General features: G+C 42.3%; 1 protein-coding gene across 3 annotated transcripts in view; it reads right to left on the reverse strand.

Annotated features, from left to right (window-relative positions):
* The window catches only part of TSPAN4 (tetraspanin 4), a 1,044,908-nt gene that overhangs the window by 559,331 nt on the left and 457,804 nt on the right, over nucleotides 1-27,773 (reverse strand). For 2 of the 3 annotated variants that reach the window (XM_030201255.1, XM_030201256.1), the window contains one exon: nucleotides 25,293-25,372. In XM_030201255.1, the coding sequence (XP_030057115.1) occupies nucleotides 25,293-25,355 (63 nt within the window). In that variant the 5' untranslated portion in view covers nucleotides 25,356-25,372. Of the gene's footprint in view, nucleotides 1-25,292; nucleotides 25,632-27,773 lie in introns of those variants that run through there. The other variant, XM_030201253.1, reaches the window with a different exon arrangement.

The raw sequence follows: 27,773 nt of genomic DNA on the forward strand, positions 1-27,773 counted from the left end.
GTAAAAAGCAGAGAGTGGGGAAAGGAAGTACCACTATAGCAAGTGCAGGAGATAGTCTCTTCAAAGCACCAATAACAGAGTTTATATATATATATATATATATATATATATATATATATATATATATATATATATATATATATATATATATATATATATATGTGTGTGTGTGTGTGTGTGTGTGTATATAGATAGATATATAGATAGATATAGAGAGAGAGAGAGAGATTTATTTTTTTTTGTTCTAATGTGATATGCATTTAAATAAACCCCAATGGCTATAGCTCATTCTTTTTTCATAAAAACACGTTATATTATGACCATGTCCCCATTTAAAACAGAAAAATCTCCTTTTCAAAATTCATCTTTTGTCCGTTTTTTCTATCTTACACCTTTTACTGTGTCAGTCTCTAGTATGTATGTATTTCTCATGACAATCAGCACAGCTGTGCTAACTTACTCATTTCATCCTTCTGAATCATAAGTAAGAGCAGCTTATAAAAGGTTTAATCAATATTGTCTTCTAAGGAATGAAACCAAAATGAGATCAATAAAAGAGGGTTTATAATAGAAGCTAGTTCCAATTTAGCTGAAAGCCTAAAAGAAGAGGAGGAGGAAACAGCCATGATACTGCCTTGAATGATCTGTATCACATTGGTGGCATATAAACAAATAAATATAAGAAGGGAGGAGGACTCGCAAGAATTAATTCCGGAAAATAGGTTCCAGTAGGCTTATGGATCCATAACCTTTTACTTGCAACTATCTAGGATTATCTGTATTTCATAACCCCTTCCTCCCCCATGTAGTCCAATGATTGCAACAACTGTCAATCAGGGCTACAGATAGCAAATTCCTCCCAAAGCCATTAAAAGCAGATCCTGAGTTTTCATCATTAAGCATCACTATCGTGCAGTGGCTGAGACTGTTTTCCCTTTCTCCAACCCACAAGGGTGAATTTCTTTGCTTTGACCATTTGCTGCTTCATCTTAGACCACAAAACTGCAAACTCCCTATTTCACTTGCCTGGCACTAGTGACATCTCCCTAGTAAACTGCGAGGAACTCCAGAAATGAAGTGAGGTTTATTTACAGGTAGTTTTAGAATCAGATTTGTTTTATTCTAGAATTGTTCTTTTGTTTTTACCTGTCTTTTTCTGCCCTCCTGGCCTTCTTAGGACAGCTGCCTGGGTGATATAGATCTTTCCACGGGCCAATGGCTAGAAGAGACATATTGTCCTATTGCTACTCTGTGCCAACAGGAACCACTGTCTTTCCTGATCTTCTCCTCTGAGAGACAGCATCATCATGCTGAGTCAGCACCTTACCAGCTAGAGACAGATTTAGACTCACCCATAGGCACTGTTGGTGTCCCGCTGCTCCTCAGATCTCCGATTTCCTCCTATCCTCCAACCCCTCATATCTTCAACTCTTATTAATATCCAGCCTTGAGCACAGGGCCATGAGCTGACTCCATCCCTGCATTTGTTGTCTTCTAATGAGAGTTGAGCCCTGAGGTCTACAGAAGGGAAGGAGTGATATGAATAAAAGAAGTCTGATGGGTGGGTGTCACGTTTTCAAAGCTGGAAACTGGGTTTGTGAGCCCTTGGGCCACTGCTGAGGAGCAGCAGCGGCAGGCAAAACCACCCCCAAACCAGGGACAGGACAGAACAGGACTGGAACCCCGGACTGGAGTTACAGCTGAGGAAAGCAGGCTAGAACTGGCAAAGCAGGAACCCTAGTCTTCACCTGCGCTTAGCCGCTGTCCCCCAGAAGTTAAGCCTCTGGGTTCAAGTGACCGGCAGGGCAGGGCAGGAGCTGGATACCCACAGGCTGAACAAGGACTAAGGGTCAGAGGGGAAAGGAATCTACAGGGATAGCAAGGCAGAAGCCTGGGCTAGAACACCTTTACTGCATTGGCCCAGCGAAGCAAGAGTAAAGTTTAAGGCTCTTGTTCTGACTCACAAAGCCTTTTACACATTAAATCCTAGCTACTTGTCGAATTTAACAATTCCCTACACCGCTATGCGAACTCTTAGATCCCTAACAGATAGCAGGTTAGTTATTCCCCCTCTTGCTAAGGCTAGATGGGAATCTACACGGAGATCGGCTTTTTTCTATTTGTCACCCTCCCTTTGGAATGGCCTTCCAAAGGAGATCAGATTAGAGAAATCCTATCTCCATTTCCGAAAACTTTTGAAAACCTTTTTCTTTATAAGCTATGTAGAACAGAACTTAGCATAATGAGATAAGGTCGAAAAGAAAAAGAAAAAAAAGGGGTAGCTTAACTGTATATTAGATTTTTAATTTGTACTGATTTTATTATGTAGTTTATTCTGGTTTGCTGTGCTTTCCTGTCATGAATGGAATTCCTATGTTTGTTTATTTGTATACACTAATTGTTTTTATACATATGTAAACCGTTCTGTTTTGCAGTTGCAATAAGATATGGTATATAAATTAACATAAATAAATAAAATAAAATAAACTCACAGAAAGACAATACAACATAAGGCAGGGAATAGACAAGCCAGGGGACAGAAACTGGAAGCTGCAAGCAGCCTCTAAACAGGGGGAAAAAACACTAACAAGACACAGAACTGAAAGCTGCAGAGCAGCCACTAATACACAAGCAGACAAAGACTAAACACAAAACTAAAGCCCAGAGACAAGACTAGCAAACTAACAACAACCTAAACTAACTACACACTGACTGGCTAGAACAGACAAGAATCAAGGCAAGGATTCAAACTAGGCAGCAGAGCAACAAGCACTAACATACCAGGGCCTTAGACGATGCAAAGGCAAAGGCAGGGAGAATCAAAATGGCTAATAAGCCCAGCAGCACCTGAGCTCAGCTGCAACAATCACCAGGCAGCTATGGGTGCTGTGCAGGTTCAATCCAAGCAAGCAAGTCTGGCAGCCCGGAAGATCCGGACCGGACTGAGCTGAAATCTAGAACGGGTGATGGTCCACAGCAGTCACCGGTTCTGGCCACCAGAGGGCGAGGTGAGCACAGATGTAACAGTGGGGGATGAGAGCCTGTAGTAACAGGGAATTCACCACCCCCAAAATTCTGCCATATGTGGGAAGGAAGGAATTGTGGGAGCTATTTAAAGTTGTAGGAGAAGGAACAGAAGGAAACTTTGGGGAAGGAGGGATAATTTCAGCAGATGTAATGCCAGAGTGTTTTGTATTAAAGTTTATAGAATAGAAAAATATGTTATTGGGGGATCAAAAAGGAAAGGGAGAAAATGATAAAGCATTTGATCAAATTATGGATTAATATTTATTAATTACAAAAGAACACTTGGGAGGTTGAGGATTCACCTATTCCCCCTTAGAATTTGTGTCAATAGTGATATTTAAAGAATGTTCTAGCAGGAAGTTGGATTAGATTGCAGATTTGACTTTATTGCAGTGACTGCTGCCACCAGGGATGAAAGAGACAGTAGTGACTTCTGCATAGGAGGAGGGTGTAAATCAACTTAACTCATAGGAGACAGCTCTGTGAAAGTATAAAAAACTGAGATAATATGGAGGGGCATTTTTGATATGAATTCTAAGTCGGACTTTGGATGTTTTGCACTAAACGTCCCAAATCCGAATAGCAAATGTAACCATTTTTGAACTGTGTTGAAGAGAGTGTACTATAAGTTATGATTAGCTCAACAGCTGCGACCTCACTTGGGGAGAAGAAAATTGCAGACAGCGGGTTCACTCTATGGTGCTCAGTTCTGCAGATTATTGTAATGCATTATCCCCCTGATTCTATACAAGTCATCAAAAAATTAAGCGCACAAATTTAGGTGCACCCCAAATTTGTGCGCACAATTTAATGGAATGAACTAATTAGTGCCAATAATTGGCTTTTTAACAATTATTGGCACTAATTAGATTTGGGACTTATGCATATAAATTGGCGTGGGACCCGCTCCTAACATTTACGCATGGCCCAAAAAGGGTGTGCAGAAATGGGAGGGTCATGGGCAGATTGGGGCATGGAATATGGGTGCTCCCCACATAAATTTGTGCTGGCAGTTGCACCATGTTTTCATTGGTGCAAATGGCAGCACCTAAATTTATGTGTGACCTCTCCACTTAAGCATTATTCTATTAGGTGTGGCTTAAAGAATACCGCTTAAGCGGGGGGGGGGGGGGGGGGGGTTCAGTGCACACCATTTATAGAATTCACCCGTGTATGTTGGTTTGGTTCTGAAAGCATTGCAGAAAATTGCAAGGGTTCCAGAATGCAGCTGCAAGTTTGATGTTGGGGGAGGGGTGTAGTGCAAAGTGATGCACTTAGGGAGTAGAAATCCACGGGAGACGTATGTGTTAGGCGGGGAGAGTCTGATAGGTACGGATGGGGAGAGGGATCTTGGGGTGATAGTATCTGAGGATTTGAAGGCGACGAAACAGTGTGACAAGGCGGTGGCCGTAGCTAGAAGGTTGTTAGGCTGTATAGAGAGAGGTGTGACCAACAGAAGAAAGGGGGTGTTGATGCCCCTGTATAAGTCGTTGGTGAGGCCCCACCTGGAGTATTGTGTTCAGTTTTGGAGGCCGTATCTTGTTAAGGATGTAAAAAGAATTGAAGCGGTGCAAAGAAAAGCTACGAGAATAGTATGGGATTTGCATTACAAGATGTATGAGGAGAGACTTGCGGACCTGAACATGTATACTCTGGAGGAAAGGAGAAACAGGGGTGATATGATACAGACGTTCAAATATTTGAAAGGTATTAATCTGCAAACGAACCTTTTCTGGAGATGCGAAGGCGGTAGAACGAGAGGACATGAAATGAGATTGAAGGGGGGCAGACTCAAGAAAAATGTCAGGAAGTATTTTTTCACGGAGAGAGTAGTGGATGCTTGGAATGCCCTCCCGCGGGACGTGGTGGAAACGAAAACAGTAACGGAATTCAAACATGCGTGGGATAAACATAAAGGAATCCTGTTCAGAAGGAATGGATCCTAAGGAGCTTAGCCGAGATTGGGTGGCAGAGCCGGTGGTGGGAGGCGGAGATGGTGCTGGGCAGACTTATACGGTCTATGCCAGAGCCGGTGGTGGGAGGCGGGACTGGTGGTTGGGAGGCGGGGATAGTGCTGGGCAGACATATGGTCTGTGCCAGAACCGGTGGTGGGAGGCGGGGCTGGTGGTTGGGAGGCGGGGATAGTGCTGGGCAGACTTATACGATCTGTGCCCTGAAAAGGACACGTACAAATCAAGGTAAGGTACACACAAAAAGTAGCACATGTGAGTTTATCTTGTTGGGCAGACTGGATGGACCGTGCAGGTCTTTTTCTGCCGTCATCTACTATGTTACTATGTTAGTGAAAGTGCCAGTTGTTGGGCCAATTGCATTGGCTCCCCATTTGGGAACATTGTACACTGAATGTCAAGACCAGACATTTAGAAGTTTTTTTTATTCGTATATAATCAATTTACAAGTCATAACACTTGATCAAGAAATTCAGAAAATAAAATAAAAGCTTTACATCAGTAATATAAGAGATTAAGGAAAACAAATGGTTAATCTTCTTTTAAACCACAATTGTGGGGGGTACATAACATAAAGCTCAGGAGAAAAGCTACACAAAATCATTACACAGGTCACAACATAAATGCTATAGCACGCTATTCCCCACCCCATTTACTTATTCTCAACCGAGGGTAATACAGTATGAATTTTTCAAATCTATAAAGGCAAGTAACTGTTCCGGAAGAAAAAAAGACATATTTTATGCCAAGATATTTAACAACACATTTGCATAGGTAATTAAGATAAAAGGAAGCCCCTAATGCCAAGGTGTCCGTTCTTAAAGCCAAAAATGCGTTCCTCCTATCTCGTGTTTGCTTTGTTACATCTGGAAATGTCTAAACTTTTTTCCCATAGAACAATGTTTGTAAATTATGGAGGGATAACCTTCTCACCGCTTCCAAATCTTGCTCAAACACAAATGAGACCAGTAAAGTCGTTCTTTCCGAATCTGAAGATAATGATGTTTCCAAAAGTTCAGATATATTTAATAAGTCTTTCTTTTCTTGACCAGACATTTCCAAAGAATTCTCCAAGATTTTCTTTTTAGATAAATAGTATATCCAATTTATCGGTGGAATCGTTTCCGGGGTAAATTTCAAAATCTCAAGCAAATATTTCTTAAATACTTCTAAAGGGGTAATACCCGGAGATTTTGGGAAATTCACAAAGTGAAGATTTAATCTACGATTATAGTTTTCTATCTGTTCAATCTTACGGTATACTATCATTTTATCTTTTACCACCATTGCGGCACAATCTTGCAAATTGTTGAAACTTTATCAAATTCCTTAGTAGATATAAAGATGGAATCGAGACTTCAGTTGTAGATTTAGCCACTGTATTATCCAACTGCTGGAGAGCCCCCCAGATAGTTTCCAGCGTTACTGACTCTGGCTGTTTTAATGGCTTAACACGCTCAATCGAAGCAAAGAAAGGCTTCAAATCTCCCAGTGGTCCTGTGTTCTCGATCTGGAGGACTTCCTGCAACTTCTTCGAGTTCAGGAGACCTCCACTGAGACACGGGTCCTTCGGGGAGAGGCGGAGGGTTGAGCGCCAGGGGTGAGAGAGTGACATCTAGCCCCAAGTCTCCGGTGTCTCCTCCTCCCGGAGGAACAGCAGGGAATTTCCCGGCGTTATGGGTGGGAAGTCTTATAGCACCAGAAGCCAGGATATTTATGAAAAAAGAATACAGAAAATGTCCCTTAAAGAAGTTTATGGCCTCTACTGACTGAGTTATGGGTGGTTCCCATTAAGGAGACAGATTGAAAAGTTATGTGGCAAACTAAAGCTTTCTGAGTGAAAGCACCAGCAGACTGGAACTCTCTGCTAGAAGACTCTTATATGGTTTCTAACGTATTAATGTTTAATGTTTTAAAACATTTTCTTTGTTATTGAATAACATTAGGTAAGATAACAGGGGGGAGGGGAGTAGGATACCAAGGAGTTATTTTTTATTGCTTTTAATATTGTTTAACATTTTGAGGGAGAGGAGTTACTCTGTATCGATTGTTTTGTATGCTTTTGCTGTAAATCATTTGAATGACTTTGGTCAAAAGATGATACAACAGTTTTATAAATTTGCCTGTGCATAAATCCAGGCTTGCTGGCAGCATGGGTTACATGTGTGACTATAAGCAGTGCTATCGTGGAGATACTGCGGAAGGTTGTTATAACTGTTTCCTTCGCTGCAGAGTCTCCTGCCACGATGCACGAATCTACCCATTAACAAGTGGCTGCAGTACAAACATACATTTCTCACTGACAGTAGAGCTCAAGACCAGTGCTTACAACATTAGATCTCTATTCTGTTATAGAGAAGGATACCGTTATGGAAAGCTCAGTTACAGTGATTCTGACTCATAATTACAAGTAAAATATTGTAGCTATGAATATGGGGCCAGCCAAGATTCACACTATCATCTGTGCAAAACGTTGCTGCTCTGTATTCATTTACACGTCCCTACTGTACCGTGAAATCTTGTCATGATGCTCCTGTGCATAAAGTTAATAGCCCATTTCTGTCCACCCAAGGCAACTCATTATTATAAGTGGTCAGAAGAGATCTAGTTTCTTGTAATATGTGTTAGTGATATAGGAGACTAGGCTTTACAATAGGAAATACTGTGCAGCACACTAAGGGGCTGTTTTACAAAGCGGCAGTAAGCCCAACGCAGGCTTACCGCATGCCAATATGGAGCTACTGCTAGCCCAAAGTGGGCACCAGCGGTAGTTCCAGCCCTAGTGCGCACCATTTCCTGTGCTAGATAAAATATGACACTATATTCTAGTATGGCAGTTACCCAGCAGTAATCGGGCAGCGCTACGCCCTACCTGGTTACTGCTGGGTTAGCGCAGGAGCCCTTACCACCACCTCAATTGGTGGAAGTGCTCCTCCTCGCATGGCCACATGATAAGAGAAATCTTACCACATGGCCATGTCTATTTTCAGTCTTTTTACCTGATGCAGGGAAAAGGGCTGCAGCACATGACAAAAAAAACTTAGTAAAAGAACCCCTAAAGGTCTGAGAAGGTACAGAAGGCTTCTACTTTAGTGTGGTGACCCCTGCTGGTGAACAAGTGGTATCGCAGGTTTATCTCAGAGGAAAAATCCATCTAATTCTTGACCAAGGAAGATTCCTTTTCTGTGCAGTCTAAGCATGGTAACAAGGGAGGGGATTTAAGAAGTGAGGAAAACAAGAATGGAAAACAAACTACTTAGTGTACTGGGTCTGTCCTCCATAATTTGTCTCACACCCTCTACCTATTGTGATTTCTGGAATATTTCTTTGAATGTGGAATATTTTTAGCTAGCACCAGTTGGGGGTGTGAGCTTACTACCTACATGTTTTGAAAGATTTGGATTTTTTTCATTATTTTGTATGAAGATGTGTGTTAGTTTTTTTTTTTTTAAGTAAATTATGTGCTCATGGGTTTCAATATTTTTTAACTTGGAAAACTGCAGCAAGCTCTCACTGAGCACAAAGGTTTTATCACAATTAACAAAATGTTCAGCTATACTAATCAATAATATACACATATTGATCAGTTACTAATTAGTCTTTGTTTACATACAGAAGTCAGAATAACCTAATTAGTGACCAGCCCACATCAACTCCAGCATATTTGAAAAACAGCACCTATTATACCATAAAATCCCAAATCTCTCCTTTTTTACAACGAAAAAGCCTCACAGTGGCATGCAAACCAATAAGATAAGAGAGAGAGAGAGAAAGAAAGAGAGAGAGCACGGCAACATATGTTATCCAGATGTCAGCAACCGGACTAACTACTTCCATTTTACTAGTAACCGAGAACCTGTGTCTGTGCTATTAAATGAGGGTATGGTTTCTCATCCATGAATCTTGTCTTCAATTTGTAATTGTAGAGAAAGACAGTTTAAATAAGGATTGGAGAAAATAATGGAAAAACTTGATTTCTAGCCTATGATCCCAAGATAGATTAAAAATAGAAGGGTAGGAAAGCAGGACCATTTTGCACATGTCCTGTTTCTTATGCACTTCATCTAAGTACCTTCTGCTTCCTCTGCTGGAGTCACGATGTTGGGCCAGACGGACCACTGTTCAGCGCAGTTTAAAAGAGCTGATTAGGAAAGTTCTGACTTTATAGTGACACCTATTAGTCAGTCAAAAAGTGACCAATAAAGTGGCTCCTCCAGTAACCGTCTTGCTCTCTATCACAGAAAGTCCCACAATACTTGTATGCTGCTTAGAATTGTAGATTTGTGGCAGATGAATAATTTTAAATACTTATCCTGTGTATAGGAAGGTGTAGGACAAAACAGACAAGACTGAAGATGGTCCCTGATGTTTTGAATGTTTACAAAAACGAACGGTAAAGTACCTTTCTAGAGATTTGATATGAAGGGTTACCACATTTGCCCTAAGAAAAAAAAAAAAAGAGGACACATACCCCACCTCCTGTCCCACTCCGGTACCGGGAGAAAGACAGTCTGCAGACGCACCAGGCAGGAAAGAGGGGGGGCTCTTTCCTGCCCCAAAGAGGTTACTAGACCACCAGAGCACCACACTAAGGTAAAGAAGGGGAGGATAGGACACCCTGAGGCCCACCTACCTATCTGCCCACCAGCCTGCCTGTCCGTCTGCAAATCCGGACAAACAGGCAGGCTAGCAAAACCCGCCCGTTTGCCCGGTCGTGTCCTCAAAAAGAGGACATGTCCGGGTAAAACCGGACGTATGGTAACCCTAGTGATATATAACTGCTTAAGAGGAGAGAGAATAACTGGGAAGAGATCAGACTGAGGACCGTCCTTCCAGATACTCAATAGTCAATACACAAAATATACAATAGAAAGAAAAGGAACAATAATCAAAAACAGTAAGAAGGAAATTATGTAAAGTAAAAACAAAAAGAGGTGTGCACAACTGACCGAGTTATGTATTCTGTTAGATACTTCAAACCATAAAGGGAGAAATTCTATAAACAGTGCTCAAAGTTAAGTGCCGTGAAGAATATGCATGAAGCGCTATTCTATAAAGGATGCTCCGGGCTGAGTACCCTTTACACAATAATGCTTGGCGCACAGTTCCATGCCCAACTTTGGGTGCAAGGTCCTACACCTGCTGCAACCTGGTGTAAATCTTGGCACCCAAATGATGGTAGTTGGATGTGTAAATGATCCTATTCTATAACACTTTGTCTACATTTTGGTTACACCCTAATCCGCCCATGCTCCTACTGAGTTGCATGTGAGATCATTTAGGCACGCAATGTCATATACATTAGCGCACAGGCAGATCCACATGCAAATCCTAATTAGTGCCAGCATCAATAATTGTTAATGGCTCATTAACTAATTAATTTGCATGTGGATATGGGATCTGCACTCAAATTTCGGTGACCCTTACAGAATCCGGGGGCAAGTTTTAACATAAGAATTTTGATATTTTATGATTTATTAAGCGCTTTTTATTCTCTGGGTTACACACAGTTATATATTTTACTTGGTTACATACTACCTTTTATATCTGATCTTTTTCCTGTTGGTTTTCTCTGCCACTTTTTCTCTTCTTTACACTCTTATACTAGACTGCTGAAGAGCAAAACAGGAACCTGATTGTCATGAGTCTAGATGGGTGAGCCCTTGGACTGCAGGTGGGCAATCACCGTCCTCCCAACCCGGAGGTCAGGAGGATCCCAACTGCCACCAGGTGAGTCTCTCCTAGAAAAGAGGAGGCTAGCAGGTGGCTCTGAAAAGAGCTCTTGGGGGGCAGGACAAGCAGGTCAGGACCTTGGGATGTCTCTGAAAAGAGCCCTTGGGGGCATGCCCAATGGTATCGGGACCTGGGGTGGCTCTGAAAAGAGCCCTTGGGGGCATGCCCAGTAGTACTGGGACCTGGGGTGGCTCTGAAAAGAGTCCTTGGGGGCAGGTCTGATGGAACCGAGACCTGGGGTGGCTCTGAAAAGAGCTCTTGGGGGCAGGCCCAGCAGAACCGGGATCTGGGGTGGCTCCGACAAGAGCCTTTGGGGGCATGCCCGGCAGAAACAGGATCTAGAGAATAGCTCTAAGAAGAGCCCTTGGGGGAAGCCCAGCAGAACTGGGACCTGGGGTGAGCAGGAACCCTCAGAGGTGAGGCTGGTAACCAGGCAAGGCTGGGCTGGAGGCAAGGCGGGTCAGAGACAAAGCAAGGCTGAAGGCAAGGCAGGAGTCACAGAGATACGTTGTGAAGGCAGTGAGAGAGGGGACCAGCTGCTTTAAAAGGGAATGGGCACCTGATGTCATCGGAGTACACCTGGCCAGTTTCTGTGCTGTAGGCCCTTTAAAAGACATTCCCGTGCATGTGCAAAGATGCTGGCATTTCGATGCGCCAAAAGTGCTGGTGCTGGAAGCCTACCGCTCTGAAGACTCAGCCTGGGGGTTCTCTCAAGACATCTGCGAGACTTGACCCTAACCCCCACTAAGGCCTGCTGGTGAGTCGGAGCACAGGGCACAGCCCTCCCATGACCCTGATCCACATACAATCTAGAGAAAAAAAAGGAAACCCAGACAAATCTTTTTTCTATTACTGGTATGGGGAATCCCTCGGGGAGAGGAACAGCTAGGAACACACAGCCTATGTCTGTTTACCCCAAGGTAAATAAATGACATGCACAGAGGCAGCAATGCAAACAGTACCCATAGGCAAAGCAGATCTTTCTGGAGCAGAAATACCAGTGGAAAGCAGTGCATTAAACACGGTCTAAGGAAGCAGAATGGTAATCCGATACATTGCTTTGACAGGAATGTGTTTGATAAGCAAATGCATAATTGAAATAATAATAATCAGCTTTATGTAATCTGACTGCAGCACTAAGGCTCCCTTTGATTCTTTTAAATAGATCCTCCTCCCCTCACACTCCTCATTCAATCAACAATGGAAATGGACAAGAATTTGAAAATTCCTTTAAGATCTCCACACAAAAGGTACTCATTATGCACTATATTTCCATCCCCAATAAAGTGTTCTAAGACCGGGAGAGTAGCAGGACTGCATTGCAGGAGCTAATTCAAAGCAGAGCGCCTATGTGAAAAGCCCCAAAAGAAGCTTATTTATCAAGGCAACACAGGTGTATACGTGTCTTTCTAAAATGTCCCAGAACCAGAGTCAGCAGCACAAAAATACTCTCACAGATTTACACCTACACCAAAGATGGGGTCAATTTGTGCATGCATGCTATATGTGTTTTCAGAAATATACAAGTATATTTATTTATTACATTTGTATCCCACATTTTCCCACCTATTTGCAGGCTCAATGTGGCTTACATAGTGCCGGAGATGCGTTTGCAGACTCCAGTGTTAACAAATACAGAGTGATGTTGAGATAAGAAAAAGTTCATGTGGTACAGCCACATAAGGTCAACGTGCAGCAGAATTGTGTTTTGTCCATTCCGTTTTTAGTTTTGTTGTGTTGCAGAGATCATGCATTTATGTTGGGTTGGTAGGGTATGCCTTTTTAAAAAGATAAGTTTTTAGTGTTCTTCGGAAGTGTAGGTGGTCGTATGTAGTTTTCAAGGCTTTTGGTATTGCGTTCCACAATTGAGTGCTTATATGTAGGAAAAATTGGATGCGTAAGTTGATTTGTATTTGAGTCCTTTGCAGCTTGGGTAGTGCAGGTTTAGGTACGTTTGTGTTGATTCGGATGTGTTTCTCATTGGTAGGTCGATCAAGACTGTCATGTAACCTGGGGCTTCGCTGTAGATAATCTTGTGGACCAGTGCGCAGCTCTACCCCATGAAGGGTTATATGGGTCTCCATAAAAATACATGCTAATTCCTGGTGTGCCTACTTGTTACACAAGTATACCTGAGTGCCATTTTATGTTCAAATCATTTTTATTAAACCAGTTACATATACAAACAGAATAAGGGCATACAGTATCATCTTTTGAGAGACTGAACAAATATCTCAACAATGGCCACATACTCAAACTAGATTCCTAGCCCTCCCCCTCCCCCCATGCATGAGGCTAACAATTAATTCATGATAAAGTAGAGGCTGAGACTATATATTCAGGACCCTTCTGTAAGGAAACTTCTTTAGTGGAAGCCAAATCTGGTATACCCATGTTTATCATTGTCAAAGTGATCTGAAACATGCTTTACGCATGGAAAATGCTTTATACAATGACTCACAGAAACTGCATTTTCTTTCCTGGTGTGCTCACAGTCCCCATCCTATCCCAGTGCAGCCCTCTCACTCTCCTCCCCAGCTTCCCATCCTAATTTACAGGTCCAGTCCTAGGGTCTCTGGCACCCCCCTGCAGACTATGAGTTGGTGCCCGCGCACCCCCCCCTCCGGCGCCAGTGCGCCCCCCCCCCAGCATCTCCTTTCTCTCTTCTCCCACCCTGCCCCTGTCCAGCGATTCTCCTTCGCCCCATCCCCCGCCACCCTTGGTGCTTTAAATCTTTAATTTACCTCCGTTCCAGCAGCCGCGTCGTTTGAAAGTGTTGCCCCGTCTCTAGCCTTCCCTCCCTTCATGAGTTCGTTCTGCAGTCCCGCCCTCGAGGAACGGAGGTAAAAAAGATTTAAAGCACCAAGAGTGGCGCGGTATGGTGGCGCAGCGCCGCAGCGCCGCCCTTGAAGGCAGGTGCCCCCCTGCGGCGCTTACCCCACTTACCGGGTTTGACTGGCCCTGCTAATTTACCCCCACTCCAGTGCCATCCTCTCTTCCCCTATTTCCCTAGGTGCAATCTCTCTTTCCTCTCCCCAAACTCCCCAGAACTACTACTCTGTTTCTTCTTTTTTTCACTTTTATTTAAGGGTTTTTAAACAGTGAACAAATAAAATAAACATAAAAATAACACTGCTATTCTAAAGAAATACCGCCGTAGAGCAATACAGATCAGCGACAAAACTTTACAGAGTAATCTGTGTAAAGCAAGAGAAAAAAAAAGGTATTAAGGGATATAACAACAGGCACATAATCAAAGCAAAAAGAAAAGAAAGGATCAAGAGAGTGAGGAGGAAGAGCAGTAAGAGTCCAGAGGTGACCGTATTCTATGAAAAGCAATTAGAAAGCCTCTTTAATAGGCTATTATTTTTTTCATATTTTCTAAATAAACAAATGTGTCCCCACTATTCATAAAAGGAAATGATTGAGTTATTTTTCCAATGAAGGACAACAGCATGAATGGCAAGGGTAATCATCATATTAAATAGTTTAGCATTATCTGCTCTATTTCTAACTTAGCATATTTAGACAAGACAGTGGCACTTCTATTACAGGATTGCTTGGGGAAAGGTGACATTTACGTGGGCACGCATGAGCTAGTTGTGATTTTAGAAAAGTCATTCACAGGAGTATATTTGTAGCACACGCATTTCAAGGCAGGATATTCTGAGCATGGTTCAAGAGGAATACACACATATTTCAAAAGTTTCCCTATCAGTATTTATACCTCAACCAAATCATGCATAAGCGTGAGCAAACTGTTTGTTTTGACCTAGAGTTTTGAGTGGAATGAGTAAGGGAGATAATTGTACCTCTCTCTCTCTCTTTGGCCTTAAAAACTACCTCATAAGAAAAAAAATTAAAATTTGCACTGAGCTCCTTAATTGGCTTTGCTTTAAAAAAATGTTTGTATTTATTTCCTGACCTACAACAAACATATGATTTGCCCTCTTCTCATTATTTTGACAATATACAACTACATCATTACAGCTCAACTTTACTGTGGACTGATCTGACAGAAGATGTACAAGACACCGTAGCGGAAGCACTTACTTTGGGAGCACAGCAGAAGGTGCCATTAACTTACCATCATCGATTTCTTCAGGATACCACTGCGGATGTCAATTATAAGATGCTAGCTGGCCGACGGTCTAGAGATCTATACAGTGTCTTCTTAGCTTTTACAAGATTACATTGGGCAATGCACCTTGGGACACATATTTTCGTACTGCCCCTTGGTGCAACGTTTCTGGAGGACCCTACTTAGAGTACTCCTACAGTGGTGGTCATGCGAGGATGTCTTTCAGTCATTGCTTCTTTTTTGGGCGTTACATGCTGGGTGACCCAATCCCATGGGGTTTTAAGCACTTTTTGTGCATGACTTTTGTTTGGACTCAAAACTATATTATATGCTTGGTTACAGTCCAATCCTCCTGCACTCCAACACTGGAGATCGTCACATGTCAAACAATTGAGTATGGATTGTCAGAAAATCCAAGATCTTAATAGCACTGCAGGACAGGCCTTCCTAGAGACCTGGGAATCATTTTGGCAAACTCTGCTGCACCGGGCTCATAGCAGACTGTTGAATTTTTAAGGGGCTGATGTACCATTTCTTCAAATTTATATGTTTTTTTTCCTGTGCTACTCTCCAAAGGTTCTCCTGGGAATTGCAGTAGTTTGACTCAAAGTTCTATATAATGTTGCTTATTTCTAAATAATAAAAATAATTTCCCAAAGAAAACATCCTGAGAGAAAAACCTGAGGTAGTTACATAGAAAAAGCAGTAACATTCTAATATTAGCATAAGGAAAAAAGGATTTAAAAAATCTTGCGTACCTCAATCAGAATACACAACCTAAAAAAAACTTTTTAATAGAATGACTTAAGAAAAAAAGATACCCGAAGAAAGTTAGCACTTTACCTGACATTCATATGTAAGTTGCAAAATCGGCGCTTACAAACATAACACCCTAAATGAAGCCCCTCTCTTTTTTACATGTGGTTTGTAAAATGGCTCTATCCACTGTGTGCCAGTAAATAAACATGCACTCCTGTACATACTGATATGTAGTTTACAAAAGGCTCCTTCTTAAAAGAGCCTTTTGTAAAACACCAAGGAAACTTCAAATGTCTCATAACGGATATCCTGTTTCTGACCTAGACATGTTATGCAAAATGGGATTTCACAATTATGGACATATGTCATTCGGAGTTCAGGTGCTTACACAGCACTGAGACAGCACTGGAGATGATATAGAAATGTATTTAGATAGTGGGATATATTCTATTCTCCTGTTAATTGATCTGAGTGCAGTACTAAACACCATTAATCACAATAGCTTGATTAATTGCCTTGCAAATTAATGAATAGTAATTAAATGGTTCAGTTTATATCTATCAGAATGTAAATATAGGGAGGGGGAAGAACTGCCCCAATTTGTTTCCTGTTATGTAGAGTCCTGCAGGGTTCACTAGTTTACCCCACACTTTTTACTGTTTATATACAGCTTCTAGCAGAAGTATTTGAGAATCTTGGAGTGACATTTCAATACTTTGCAGATGGCATAAAGGTATATTATTACTTATTTTTCATTTCATTACACTGTAATTGCAAAATTTAAAAGAAAGTATAATAAACCACAATAATCCTGAAACACATATCCCAAATACAATAGTATTCAACTACCTCAGCTTCCCAATCTTAAACATTTTGTAATACATAAATTTTACCAATATATAATAGATGCATATGCTCTGTACCTCTATTAATAATAATAATATGCCCATTTAACCCATGGCTAAGCAACACCTTATAGAAGATATCCTACCCACGAGGTAATGCACAGCACGTCTGAACCCAATGAACTACCACCTCCTCTTAAAACACACCATCCCAATCAGTTATTTAAACACAAGATCATATTTTTCATCCATTCCCTTTAATCACACTATCGGAAGATACATTTTCCCTATAATCACAATGAATCCATTATCTGCCCTTCAAAACAACTGTTTCCTCAAACTAATTCCAAATTAACAATATTTCATACATATTTAGGCCAAATAACCCAGGATCATCAAGTTCAGAGTTTCTCATTAACTGTACTTCCAGTTAAAAGCAAACAAGAGTTCATAAATCCCCATCACTATAGGGCTCATTTTCAAAAGAGAAAAACATCCAAAAAGTGACAAAGCCGCATGTGGACATTTTTCTCAATAAACGTCCAAACTGGAATTTTCAAAACTATATTTTAGGCATTTTTCTATGAAGTCCATCAACAGTGCGTTCAAATCACAAGGGGGCGTGTCAGGGGCATTTTGAAGGTGCGATTAGAGCATGATTAACACTTGGACGTTTTACAGCCATAATGGAACAAAACAAAAACGTCCAGAAGTAAACCAAGACGTTTTGGTCTAGACCTCTTTTCAGAATGAATAAGGCACAAAAAGGTGCCGTAAATGACCAGATGACCAATGAAGGTTAATCAGGAGTGACCCCCCAATACCCCCCCAAGTGGTCACTGACTCCCCTTCCACCCCCAAAATAGTGAATAAAAATATAATTTACCAGCCTCTATGACAGATGTTAAAGTCAGGTCTATTAGAGCAGCATGCAGGTTTCCTGGAGTAGTGTAGTGGTCAGTGCAGTGCACGGTGGGGTCCCTATCTCTCTCTATCTGTCACACTTGTGGTGGAAACTGTGACTCCTCCCAAAATCACCAAAACCCTACTGTACCCATATATAGGTGCCCCCTTCACCCATAAGGGCTATTGTAGTGGTGTGCAGTGGGGGTAGTTTGTTTTTGGTGGGTTTTGGAGGGCTCAGGGGACAAGATAAGGGAGCAAAGGTGAGATGTTTATCTGGGAGCATTTTCATGATGTGCCCCATTGCTCTCCTGGGATGTCTGAAGTATCAGTCTACTAAAAATGCTGGCTCCTCCTACATCCCAAAGCATGAATCTGTACATTTGACTTATTCAGGTTTTTTAAAAAAATGGACACACAAAAAAAACTTCCAAAGCACAAAACCTTGTTTGAAACAGTATTTTAAAAAAAAAAGGCATTTTCCTTTTATGAAAATTATCTTCTTTCCTATTCGGATTTTGGATGTTTTGTGCAAAACGTCCAAAATTGGACTTAGACGTCATATCGAAAACGCCCTTCATGCGGACTACAGGAACCATAGATGTTAGCAATGGTGGTAGTACTGATCCCTGCAGTACTCCTTGGTCCAGCAGTGGATTGCCCAGCAAGCCATATAACACTTGAGGTTGATACCCAAAAGATTTGCCACAGTAATTTTTTATGTTACCTATGAGACTTTTCCAACAGGTTCAGCAGGTACAAATGGCATTTATACTTATTTTTAAGTTAGAAAACCTATTCATCCACTCCCCTGAGGACAGTGGATTTTATTTTTGGCTGGTTGGATGACCTGAGGAGAAGGAGACAATTTCTTCTCAACTCTGAATAGGGGCCTGAGAGGGAAGCACTCTTTTATGGTTATGGTTTATTTAATTTCATATACTGCCCTTCCTGAAGGCATTACAGGAGGGAGGAGCTATCATTGATCCTATTCAGGGACCTGGGAAGACATCTTTTGCCCTATTCAGGGACCAGGAAGGAGGCTCTTCCGTTGGGACCCAGAAGACAGCAGCAAAGGTGTAAGACAGAGAACACTGCTGGGATGGGGAATGTAGAAGGAAAGGTTGTGGGGGAATGGGGAAGAAGAAAAGTATGAAGGGAAAAAGAGTTAAAGCAATCTAAAAAATTGAAATAAACTGTCTCAAAAAAAAAAAGGGTGGGCTCCAACTTGGCAAATATGACAATATAAAATATAGATAAAACAAATATAAATTCATAGAATACAGTTAATCAGTAATAAAGAACATAGCACAAGATTGATAGACCTACAGACAGACTTACACGATGTCAATATCATTTAACAAAACTGGCAAACAGAAAATGCTGTTTGACATAATCCTGACATAGTGCACTTCCACACTGAGCAGACTTCCCCTCTCTAAACTTAAAAGCTAAACCCCACAAGAGTAACCACAAAAATAAGAGTTATTTAAATGTCCTGTAAGGTAATTAGAGCCTCTCACTACTACTACTACTACTACTACTACTATTTAGCATTTCTATAGCGCTACAAGGCATACGCAGCGCTGCACAAACATAGAAGAAAGACAGTCCCTGCTCAAAGAGCTTACAATCTAATAGACAAAAAATAAATAAAGTAAGCAAATCAAATCAATTAATGTGAACGGGAAGGAAGAGAGGAGGGTAGGTGGAGGCGAGTGGTTACAAGTGGTTACGAGTCAAAAGCAATGTTAAAGAGGTGGGCTTTCAGTCTAGATTTAAAGGTGGCCAAGGATGGGGCAAGACGTAGGGGCTCAGGAAGTTTATTCCAGGCGTAGGGTGCAGCGAGACAGAAGGCGCGAAGTCTGGAGTTGGCAGTAGTGGAGAAGGGAACAGATAAGAAGGATTTATCCATGGAGCGGAGTGCACGGGAAGGGGTGTAGGGAAGGACGAGTGTGGAGAGATACTGGGGAGCAGCAGAGTGAATACATTTATAGGTTAGTAGAAGAAGTTTGAACAGGATGCGAAAACGGATAGGGAGCCAGTGAAGGGTCTTGAGGAGAGGGGTAGTATGAGTAAAGCGACCCTGGCGGAAGATGAGACGGGCAGCAGAGTTTTGAACCGACTGGAGAGGGGAGAGGTGACTAAGTGGGAGGCCAGCAAGAAGCAGATTGCACTAAATATGATCCCACCAAATGTATGTTTTTCAGTTTTGATGTTGAATATGTATATACATATACACACACACAAACATTTTATTTCTTTTATATCCGTTATACTTTTTTGGACCATTGTGATTTTACTTTTAATTTGTTTTTATTAATATATGTTTGTAGACCCCTGACGGCAAAGCCAAACCTTGGCCAAGTTGGGTCCCTCCTCAATAAAATCTGTTGAACTCTCGTCTGTTCTTCCCTCAATCACCTTTGCTGTGTTGCCTGGAAAAATCTCTTAAATATGCTTTGATTACATAAAATGTAGATTTTTTTTCTGTTCCAAATTGTAAAACATTTACAATCTAACAAACAACATCCTGAAAAACAGGAACAAAAAGTTAAGCAATATAAAAATTAAAATAGCCTATGAATACCCCCATCATTGGAGAGCTAATGTTCTCACTGAAGCCAGCTCCATACAGTACAAGCTCTGTTGCAATCACCTATTCTTACTAATCACATACAGCATCTGGCCTAAAGCAGAAGTCCTTATGGTCTGTCATACCTGCATCTAATAAAAACAACCCTGATCTGAGAATAAATAGCATCATTGACTCATTTTGCACACCAGGGCTGCACACTGCAGGGGATAGAAACCTGTGCAGTGCTTTTTATACACAGCCCCCTGCGCACTGTGCTCTATAAGTCCTACAAGAGTAAACCTCCCAGAGTCCTTACCACATGAGAAAGAGCTACACGCTGCCCCTTCACTTGCCAGTTACTCATGATAGATCAGATTCAGAGGTTTCCCTTTTGTCTGGCTAGTGAGGAATTTTGTTCCCAATGAGAACCATTCCCTCCCTGCAAGTCAGTGGCATAGCTACAGTGGGCCTTGGGGGCCCACCCCCCCCCCCCCCCCAACAATGGTGACCAGCTAGGCTGTCAGCTGACTCTTAAAACTGGCATGACAAAAGCCAGTTTTTTGTTCCCTCAGGCTCCCCTTGATCAGGCAGCTCTGCTGAACTCTCCTTCCCTTCCTTCCTTTGGGTCTGGTCGGCTACATCTCTCTCCTCCCTTTTCCCACAGCAGTGAGCCGTGGCGCAGGCAGTGTTTAAGACAGCTGCTTCCGGCTGCCTGGTCCATCTCGCTGCTTAGTCCCACTTACAGGAAATTCAAAAGGCGGGATGAAGTAGCGAGAGACTGGAGCAGCCGGAAGCAGATGTCTTCAGCGCTGCGCATCTCAGTCACTGCCCAAGAAGGTTTGACTGAAAACAGGAGATGGTATGACGTCAAAAAAAACCTGAAGCCGTGGAGATTAATCTCTTTACCTTCCCCTGCATAGCCTCCACATCCCCAAACAATCAAAATAAAGCAAACAAACCTATGAGCTGCTGCATCCATGTTGTCGTTCTTTGTTGGTAGCATTTTTATTTGATCCCATCCCACTTATATTTTCAAATATGCCAGCTTGTGCAGCATACGTATGTACACAGAGGAAGTATACTAACGGAATAACTTTGTCTCAAATCCAGCTAGCCCAGCAGCTTCGCTTTCTCGAGTTTCTTGTTTTGAAATAGTACAGTTCTGTTTGAGAAGCTTCTTAACACAGACTATATTCTCCATTTTGTCATGACACATGTATGAACGTGATCCAGTAGGAAATCATGTGCTTTTGTTAATTAAAGCTGTGGCAGAAAATATTTGCCAGTGTGATTTTATTTTTCAGGCACACAATACACCACCAAAATACAAAATAGTAAGCAGCACAGTATTTCCCACCAAGTTCATACAAATGTAATTATTTTCAATGGAAAATAAATCTGTTTGCTGCCTATGTGAATATTCCATCACTGTATCATTATTGCTACTAAGTATTACATATTTAGGGTATATGCTTTCAACATAGATTGTTTAAATTCATTTATCTAGACGTTACATGCAGATGGTATTGCTTGTTAAACCCAAAGACATAACCTAAGGGTGGTTAAAAAAATTTGGTATAAACTGTGTTTGTGACTTTACTTGTTTTGAGTTGGGAGGGCTTATAAGGAGGGAGGGAGAGGAGTAGGGGAGGGAAGATTTCTTGGGGTATGTTCTCTGTACAAGTTTTTGTTGTGCTATGTTGGATGGTTCACAGTTTTTGTTTGTTCTGGAATGTGCTCTGTGGTTTGCAGGATTTGGTTACTGGAGCTCTATTTCTGTTATGTAAATTTTATTTTATTTATTTATTTAGATTTTGCTCACACCTTTTTCAGTAGTAGCTCAAGGTGAGTTACATTCAGGTACACTGGATATTTCTCTGTCCCAGGAGGGCTCACAATCTAAGTTTGTACCTGAGGCAATGGAGGGCTAAGTGACTTGCCCAAGATCAGCAGGAGCAGCAGCGGGATTCGAACAGGCCACTCCTCCTATGAAGTAATGTTCTATGAAGTAATCATAGAACATACATACATGTGGTTGTTTTTTCTATTGAGATGGAAACCCTAGTGCAGGCAGTTGGTTATAGAGGGGCGGGGCAATGAAGGTACAACAGCAGGTGTGGCAAGGGACTTGTGTCCACTTGCACACGTATATGCTAGTATGCTATCTAACTGCTATTCAGTAAATACCCGCCTAACGTACGTCATATCTTTGCAAAATACATTTAAACACTGTGGCTGGAGACACTCTTGCCGATATTCAGTACTATTTAATCATCCAGGAACGGTCTGAATATCGGGCCCACATGTTTTTAACATTTCAAGGTTATCCAGATATTTTTGGGTTTTATTTGGGAGTAAAAAGTGATCTTGCATTTTGCCTTCTACAGTAGATAATGCATTTTAATTTTTATTTCTCGTGTGCTGTACAACTTATAGAGAATGAGATTTCTTAGTGTTTCCTTTTCTAATTTTTGTTCCTTTATTCTGTAATTGGTGAGGATTGGTCTGTGTTCTGTGAGTGACTGAAGTAAGAGATTTAAAAACGTTAGTATTCCCAAAGTCTCCATAAGTGTGAATGTGGTGTATGTTGACACAGAACTGTTTACTTAGAAATCCATCATAATGTTCACTCTAAAGCATTATTTGGTACACTAATAAACACTACTCACACCTATATGCCTAGTGCCCCCCACCCATGTTAACTCTGGGACCCCCCCCCCCCCAAATGGCAAGTCTAGATATCCTCTTGTGGAATAGCAGTTGGTGTCATTCTGCCTAACTTTGGTGCACCAAGTTTTTTTCTGTTGTTTTTGTTTTACCTACCAGGGTATAACTAAGTACTTCTTATATCTTCAGTTGAGGCTGAATAAGCATATGGTACAAAAATGAAATGGCTAAATCATCAAGGGGTCCTTTTACTAAGCTGTGCTAACGAATTAGTGTTGTTAAGTACCATGCAGCTCATAGGTATACAATGGGCTGCATGGTATTTAGAGCATGCTAACCGTTAGTGTGTGTAAATCCATTAGCACCTTAACGAAATGACACCTAAGTAATGGAAGTGTTAAAATATTTTGTCAAGCTTACTCTGAGATCTAGGTCTCAGATACTTGGTATGATAGTGAGAAGGAAGGAACGATGTGAAGGAGTGGTTAGGGTGGTGGACTTTGGTCCTGGGGAACTGAGGAACTGAGTTTGATTCCCGGCACAGGCAGCTCCTTGTGACTCTGGGCAAGTCACTTAACCCTCCATTGCCCGCCGCATTGAGCCTGCCATGAGTGGGAAAGCGCGGGGTACAAATGTAACTAAAAAAAAAAAAAAATCTCTAAGGGACATGCAACTTTTGGTCGGAACTATTCTGAGCATAGCACAAGGGATAGAAAGACAACAGAGATGTAGCTAGAGGGGTGCAATGAGGAGCAGCTGCTCCCCCAAAAGGGTTGTCAATGAAATGCCACCTATGCAGATCAGCTCTTCAGCTTCACACTGATGCCTGTTTTACAAAAGGTCTGCTCCCCCTGACATCAAAACCTGGCTACTCTTCTGGAAGACACCTCCTTTTAAAGACCTGTTGGTAAATTCAATCACTGGCCAACCTCCATTCAGGTGTTTATTCAGCCATCTGAAGCATCTGCTGTAGCACATATGACCCTATAAGTTCTGAAGGTCACTATGAGGGGCATTTTTGAACAGGGACGCCCATCTCTCAGGGTGCTCATTTCTGAGGACGTCCCCGCGAAGGAGCGGGGCATCCCGTAATATCGAAACAAGATAGGCGTCCATCTTTTGTTTTGATAATACGGTTAGGGATGCCCAAATCTCAAAATTTAGGTTGACCTAAGAGATGTTTGACCTAAATGTTGAGATGGTTGACCTTAGAGATGGACAATCTCGGTTTTCGCCAATAATGGAAACTGAGGACGCCCATCTCAAAAACAACCGAATGCAAGCCCTTTGGTCGTGGGGGGAGCCAGCATTCGTAGTGCACTGGTCCCCCTCTCATGCCAGGACACCAACCAGGCACCCTAGGGGGCACTGCAGTGGACTTCACAAATTGCTCCTAGGTGCACAGCTCCCTTACCTTTGGTGCTGAGCCTCCCAACCCCCCCCCCCAAACCTACTACCCACAACTGTACACCACTACCATAGCCCTAAGGGGTGAGGAGGGGGCACCTACATGTGGGTACAGTGGGTTTCAGGTGGGTTTTGGAGGGCTCACATTTACCACCACAAGTGTAACAGGTAGGGGGGGATGGGCCTGGGTTTGCCTGCCTTTAGTGCACTGCACCCACTAAAACTGCTCCAGGGACCTGCATACCGCTGTGATGGAGCTGGGTATGACATTTGAGGCTGGCACAGAGGCTGGGAAAAAAATGTTTTTTAATTTTTTTTTTGGGGGGGGGGGTGGGAGGGGGTTGGTGACCACTGGGGGAGTAAGCGGAAGCCATCCTCCAGTGTCATCTGGTTAGTGTGGGCACCTTTTCGAGGCTTGGTCGTGAAAAAAACTGGACCAAGTAAAGTCGGAAAAATGCCTGTCAGGGACGCCCTTCTTTTTTCCATTATCGGCTGAGGACGCCCATCTCTTAACCACGCCCCCGTCCCGCCTTCGGTACACTGCCGACATGACCCCCCCCCCCCCCCCCCCCCGTGAACTTTGGTCGTCCCCGCAAAGAAAGCAGTTGAGGACGCCCAAAATCGACCTTCGATTATGCCGATTTGGGCGACCCTGAGAGAAGGACTCCCATCTCCCGATTTGTGTCAGAAGATGGGCGTCCTTCTCTTTCGATTATGCCGCTGTAAGGGTGCTACACAATACAAACAAAAAACTCTTTTTGCAAGGAAGCACTAAAGCAAATCAGTCATAAGGAGTGAGCAGAAGAACAGGAAATGTCAGAAAACCCAGAGTGAAATGCTACCCCATTGCCTTTGACATTATTAGGTCTTTGGTAAGTGCCTTTAATTCTGCCCAATGAGTTCCATTTTGCTTGTAATTATCTGTGCTAGTGAGGAGGTCAAAACATCCCCGACTACCATTACCCACTAACACAATTGTCTGCAGCCACTAAGATTCCCTGACAAATTTTTAAAAGACTTAGCCAAGGAACACGTACAGGAGGCAGGGCAGAGGGAACATTATCATTTTCACTGTCCTACCCCTTAGTCCCCCACTCATACAATTAAGCTTGACATTAGCCCAACAGATACATTATACATTAGATGCCATGTGCTTATTGGTGATGGAAAATTTTCAGCCTCTTTACAACACTCTTTCTGCACACCCAAACTCTGAGCATACAAAGTTTACAAACAGGGGCTCCCAACAAACCATATCCAGTAACATTAAGTGAAAACCAGCTGAGCGAACAGAAGGAAGAAAATCAGCAATATATACTTACCCAGAACAGCAGGTTGAAGATGAACATGAGGTATTTGATGCACTGAAGGCAGTTCTGAGCCATGCTGCACCTCTTCAGCTCTAGGAGAAAGATAAAGGAGAGATCCAAGTAAAAGACCACATATTTGTTGCCCTTGGGGGATGTGTACTTGGCCTTGGTGGCTTTGGGGCCTGGGTTGGTGTGGAATCCAAAAAAGGAGTTGCTGGCGGCTCCGAACTGGCCACCATACATACTGCTATAGCGGCGGAAGGCGCCCCCGCCATGAGGGAAGGAGTAATCCTTACTGTCCAGGGATGGGCTCCTGTGGTATGTGGACTCATCTGTACTGGAGCGGCGCATGGTGCCAGTTGCTTACAAGTTTCCTCGACTCACTTGAGGTTTCCCCCAATTCCCTATTCCTTCTCACCACCTGCCCCATTGGCTTCCATGCTGCAAAGTTACAAAGGCTGCTGACAGACCCAGCAAGTTCTTAAGTTCTCTGGTTATGTGTAAAAATGATCTCTGTAAAGAGTTACTGAGCAACATTCCCCCACACAGCAAACATTTCCCATCAAGTAGAAATCCCCAGCTCTGGCAACATCATCTCTCTTTCCCCTGCCTCTTCCAAAAAGAATTAAAAAAAATAAAGAAAAGGAAAAAAAAAAAGCATGAAAGAATTGAAAAGAGAAGTGCTGTCTGTCCTTTCCTTAAGATTCCATCTGATGCCTGTTCCAGTTCATGCCGAAAAGAAGCATCAAGGTTTCATAAGCTTGCTGCAAATGCTAGGGAAGACGGAGCGGATCAAATCAGTCCAAAAGACTGGCACAAAAGCAGCATCCACAGTGAAAGGCTCTACTGCCAGCGTTACTGAGCAGAATGGTTCATCTTATGAATGCATACACACAGTCTAGCTGCGAGAGCAAGAGCTGCTGCCTTCATTCACATCCCCTTCACTCCATGGAGACTCCTGCCCAATCATCCTCTCTCTCTCCTACTCTAGCATCCAGCCGCAAGCCCCTGCTGTGGTCCACTCCTGCATCAGAGGGAGCTTCTTGTATCTCATTAATGCTTGCTCAGCACTCTAACTCCTGCCTTCCCCTCCCCCATCCAATCAAAATTATCCTCATGCAACATCATCTCCCCCACCTTGAAAAAAAGAAACACTCTCACGGCTTCACAGCATATCTGAGATGTGCTATTTTAAGCCAATGGCTGTGCAGGTGCTGCTCAGTGGGGACGGCAGGATGTATTTTTAACTTGTCCCTTGAAGGATTCTCTGTCCCCTGTACCTTATGAATCTGAGTCCCTCCTGTGCTGCTGCTCGATTAGATTTCCACAAATGCTGGATTTGGGTCTGTAAGACAATGCACAGTCCAATAAAGTCATGCTAGGATTCAGTGGAGAGTGAGGGGCATGTAAAGTAATATCCCACGTTACAAGCCTTTGATTTGCAGTTGCAGCCTGTCTGACCTGTCTATGCTTTCACTGCATTGCTCACTGTGGAATCACTTCTACCCCACAAGTCCTATAACTTGCTTGTCAGCTATTTTATTGCCATGGTAAACCAGGATATGTTTGTTTATTAAAATTTAATATACCACCAGACTGGCAATAGGGATCTAAGCGGTTCACAATAATCTAAAACTGTAAAAACAAGGTAGAACAGAACACTATAAATGGAATGATGTATTACATACAAATCAAGACCACACAAACCAAATAAAAACATACACACACACACCAACATACATATTTATTTATTTGGATTTTGCTCACACCATTTTCAAAAGTAGCTCAAGGTGAGTTACATTCAGGTACACTGGGGTATTTATATTTAGGATCAATATTCACAGGGATCCTAGTATACCTTTCCTTAATTATCCAGCTTGATATCAAATGCTATGACAGAGGGGCTGAAACCCTCAGGGCTTTGTCAAAGGCAGGAGCTCAACAGGGACATGTTGTATGCCTGAAATTTGTAAGGTTGCAGGACAGAGCTCTCTATCACTTACTTGTGAGCTCTGTGAGTTCCCAGTTTAGGTGCAGTTTAGGTTGTTCAAGTAAGCCAAAAGAAATGAATGACAGCCCTGAAAACTAGTTATTAAGCAGAGTGGTAAGGAAGTGGAGAGTAGCAAGAGAACAGAAAAACACTTGCATATTATTTCCTACCACACAAATATTTCATCTCACTCTAATAAGCTTTGCAGAATATCTATAACAGGAACACAGTACCTTGAAAATACTATGAACAGGTACAAATCAAAGCTTTAAATAAAAAAAAAGAATAGAAAAAAGATGAATATGGTTAGCATATGCCACTATCCATAAAATCCAACAGTTTCTAATTGAAACTAAGTACAGTCCAAGGGATATCTCCCTTTTATGATGATCAGATATCACCTCAACCTGTGACATATTCCAGCAAACTGGAGACAGAGGTGTATTTTCAAAGCACTTAGACTTACAAAGTTTCTTATTCTCCTAAGAAATTCTCCTGTTTGT

Source organism: Microcaecilia unicolor, chromosome 4 (genome assembly GCF_901765095.1).
Source record: "Microcaecilia unicolor chromosome 4, aMicUni1.1, whole genome shotgun sequence".
Classification (NCBI taxonomy): domain Eukaryota; kingdom Metazoa; phylum Chordata; class Amphibia; order Gymnophiona; family Siphonopidae; genus Microcaecilia; species Microcaecilia unicolor.